This window comes from Loa loa, assembly GCF_000183805.2.
Source record: "Loa loa unplaced genomic scaffold supercont3.261, whole genome shotgun sequence".
Classification (NCBI taxonomy): domain Eukaryota; kingdom Metazoa; phylum Nematoda; class Chromadorea; order Rhabditida; family Onchocercidae; genus Loa; species Loa loa.
In genome coordinates, this window is record NW_018108441.1 from 89970 (window position 1) to 93066 (window position 3097).

Here is a 3097-nt window from a genome sequence, read left to right on the forward strand (position 1 = left end):
TTTTTCTTTTTTCTTGACAGAAATATTCTATTTTTAATTAACCATAGAAGTATTTCATTACGTAAACTATCAAACGTATTGTTATTCGTTTGATATCCATAAGCTACGTGTAAAACATATGTTTTATCGACGTGACAGAAATTATATAAACGTATTGTTATACGTATGATCTCTATAAACTGCGTGTAAAACACGTTTCATATGTACTTTCTGCGTGAATGACTAAATAAACACTTTTAATAGTATTAGCTTCTTCGTTTTTTAGTTCTTTTCTTTTTTGCAGTTATACTGGAACAGATTTTAAATTCAAACATGTACTTACTACTCAATATGTTATCACTGATAACAGTCATAATAGCTTGGCCTGATGGTGCACCATGTATTCATGCCGTTTTTGAATCGATGAATCCACTTGAAGCTGTTGAACATCAAGGTGGTTTGCAGGTCAGATTTTAGTTTGCAGAAAATTTCATTTTTCTTAAAATATAATAATTTTTATTTTGCTGTTTCAATTTGGAAAATTCAAATATTCAAGTAACGATTATAAATTTTTATTTTTTTCTTTTTTTTTAGCTTACTATTCCACCATATCATATTGCAGTTCGACAAAAATGTTATTGGATAAATCAACCTATTGAATGTATGCTTTATTAGCTTTGCATTATAATTAATCAAACATTTGTCTTTTTATTTTTCTAAGCATTTATTATTCATATATATCCACATTATTTGCATATATATACTAATATTTATTATTCATATATATATATACGAAGCAAAATTTATATATTCTATAACTTTAGATATGAATTTTATTCATAATCAATTAATCAATTGAAATTTAAAATCAAATTTGAATTTGAATGATACTATAAATAATGTAAATGAATGCACAAAAAGCAGCATTCTTAAAAAGGGATAATTCTGGTTAACATTAAAACAGTTTACAAATAATGTAACTATTAATGTATAATTATGCATGGCATGTAATCTATTTCAAATTAATTTTGTACTTGAGTTTTTTCCGCTAATTGTTCAAAGAAAAGTCTTGAACCTCTGCTAATTTCAGTTTAAAAATGAAATTTGTTTTTAATTTTTATTATATCTGACAATGATTTTGAGTGAACATTTAATGCTTTATTGTTATATCTAATTTGTAATAGTAATAATAATGATAATAATAGACAACAATAATAAATAGCAATAGTAATAATGACAATAACAATATGATGATAATAGCAGTAGAAATAATAATAGCAATAATAAAAATATCAATTGCAGTAACTTTGAAAGGAAATACAAGTATCGATCGTTTTCGTGGTTTTGCTATTCAACCGATTTCTTATAAAGGACCAAATCGAGGTAAAAGGTAAGTAATTAGGGTAAAAAGAAAAATTCGAAAGGACAAAATAGTTCCGTTTTTAAGAATCAAATTTGAAATTACACAAAAATAAATTATTTTAAAGTAATAATGACAAGAAACATAATAATTTATATGAAGAATTAAAATTTGTCATATAGAAAAACTTGATAATAGCTTATTTTGCAGTCACAAATTTTTCAATCATTCTACTGTTTTTATTTTTTTATTTTTTATAAAGAGTTGGACAATTTCTACGACTAGACGATAATGGTTCCTGGCAACAGCAATGTTTTCGCTTCAAAAATTCGGTGACACATTCGCATGACGAAAAAAAGAAACAAATTAAATTATGGTGGAAAAATGATTTAAACGATGATGATTATGTGCAATTTGTGTCAGTAAAATCGTTTTATTTTAGCAAAATAAAATTTTAAAAAATGCTAATTAATTTTTGTAACTAATTATAAGTTTCGAACTTTCCGTTTAATATTGCCAATATTAGTGTGTACTAATTAGTTGATTGATTGCTATAGGGTGTTTTTTGATTAATTCATTAAGTACTATTAAGGGTCCATTAATTGGCTGATTAAGTATTGGTAGATGATTAGTTAATCGTCTGCACATTTTTTTAATTGATTAGTATTAATGTACTGGATAGCATATTAATTAAAATCAATTTATGGTAAGCAGTAGTTCTCCTCGTAACTTTTACTATTTTATTATTTTTATGATTTTATCAGTGGTTTTTTTTGAGTTGTTTTACCAGCACCTTTTTTTTCAGATCATTTTATCAGATGCATAGGATTGATAATATGGTAATTGCTAATTATTCTTCTTAACTCTTGAAATTTGTAGAGCAACTGTAGTTAAAGCGCAAAGAGAATTTTGGGTAAAATCGATCAAATCAATACCGATACCGCCATGTCGCATTGAAAGGAACGGTATTCAAGGATACATACCGGATCCAATAACACCACCACCACCGGTTCGTCAATTTGCGCGAGACTTTGTTATTTAAGGTAAAAAAAAATTTATGCTTCTTCACTATGGTATGCTTAAATAAACAATTTGTCAAATATTAGTCATAAAAAGTAAAAAAAAGAAAAAAAAACAACAAAATTTACATATTACGTTTTATCCGTTCGATATACTGGAAATTAGAACTTAAATTCAGGAAATGAACATGAAAAAAAAGTCAGGAAATAAGAATTGTTTTTTTTTCTACGTAAAATATTTGATTTCATGTTGAAAAGCGTGGAACAGATTAAAATACTTCGGTAGCAATTTGTAAAAAAATCACAGTATAATTATGCTTTTGTCAATTTTTAGCAAAGTAATTTGTATATTTTTGGATCTAATTACGTGTTAGATAAAACAATAAATTTGCTAAACTAAAAAAAATTCAATAATTAATTTTCGGATCGATGAATAAGTATTTAATTTCTAATATTTTCCATATGTTTTATTCTTTGATGAAATGAAAATTTTCAGCTAATAATAGAATTTTTCATTATTAGTAACACATTTTTGGCCTTTATAAAGCCAACAAAGATAATAGATACAGTCCTTTTTCTCCTTTCTCTCTCTCTCTCTCCCTCTTCCATTACTTTTTTGAAACAATAGGAACAATATCTATATGGATAGTAACAGCAACAACAACAACAACAGTAACACCAACAACAACACTAACAACAACACTAACAACAACACCAACAACAACACCAACAACAACAA

General features: G+C 26.0%; 1 protein-coding gene across 1 annotated transcript; it reads left to right on the forward strand.

Moving 5' to 3' along the window:
* Positions 1 to 277: 277 nt before the first annotated feature.
* On the forward strand, positions 278 to 2381 carry LOAG_13821 (hypothetical protein; the record flags this gene model as incomplete). The annotated part of the gene is made up of 5 exons (XM_003149326.2): positions 278 to 444; positions 574 to 640; positions 1282 to 1369; positions 1602 to 1757; positions 2219 to 2381. Exons 1-5 carry the CDS (start codon positions 313 to 315, stop codon positions 2379 to 2381), a joined length of 606 nt encoding a protein of 201 aa, XP_003149374.2. The 5' UTR covers positions 278 to 312.
* Positions 2382 to 3097: the final 716 nt, after the last annotated feature.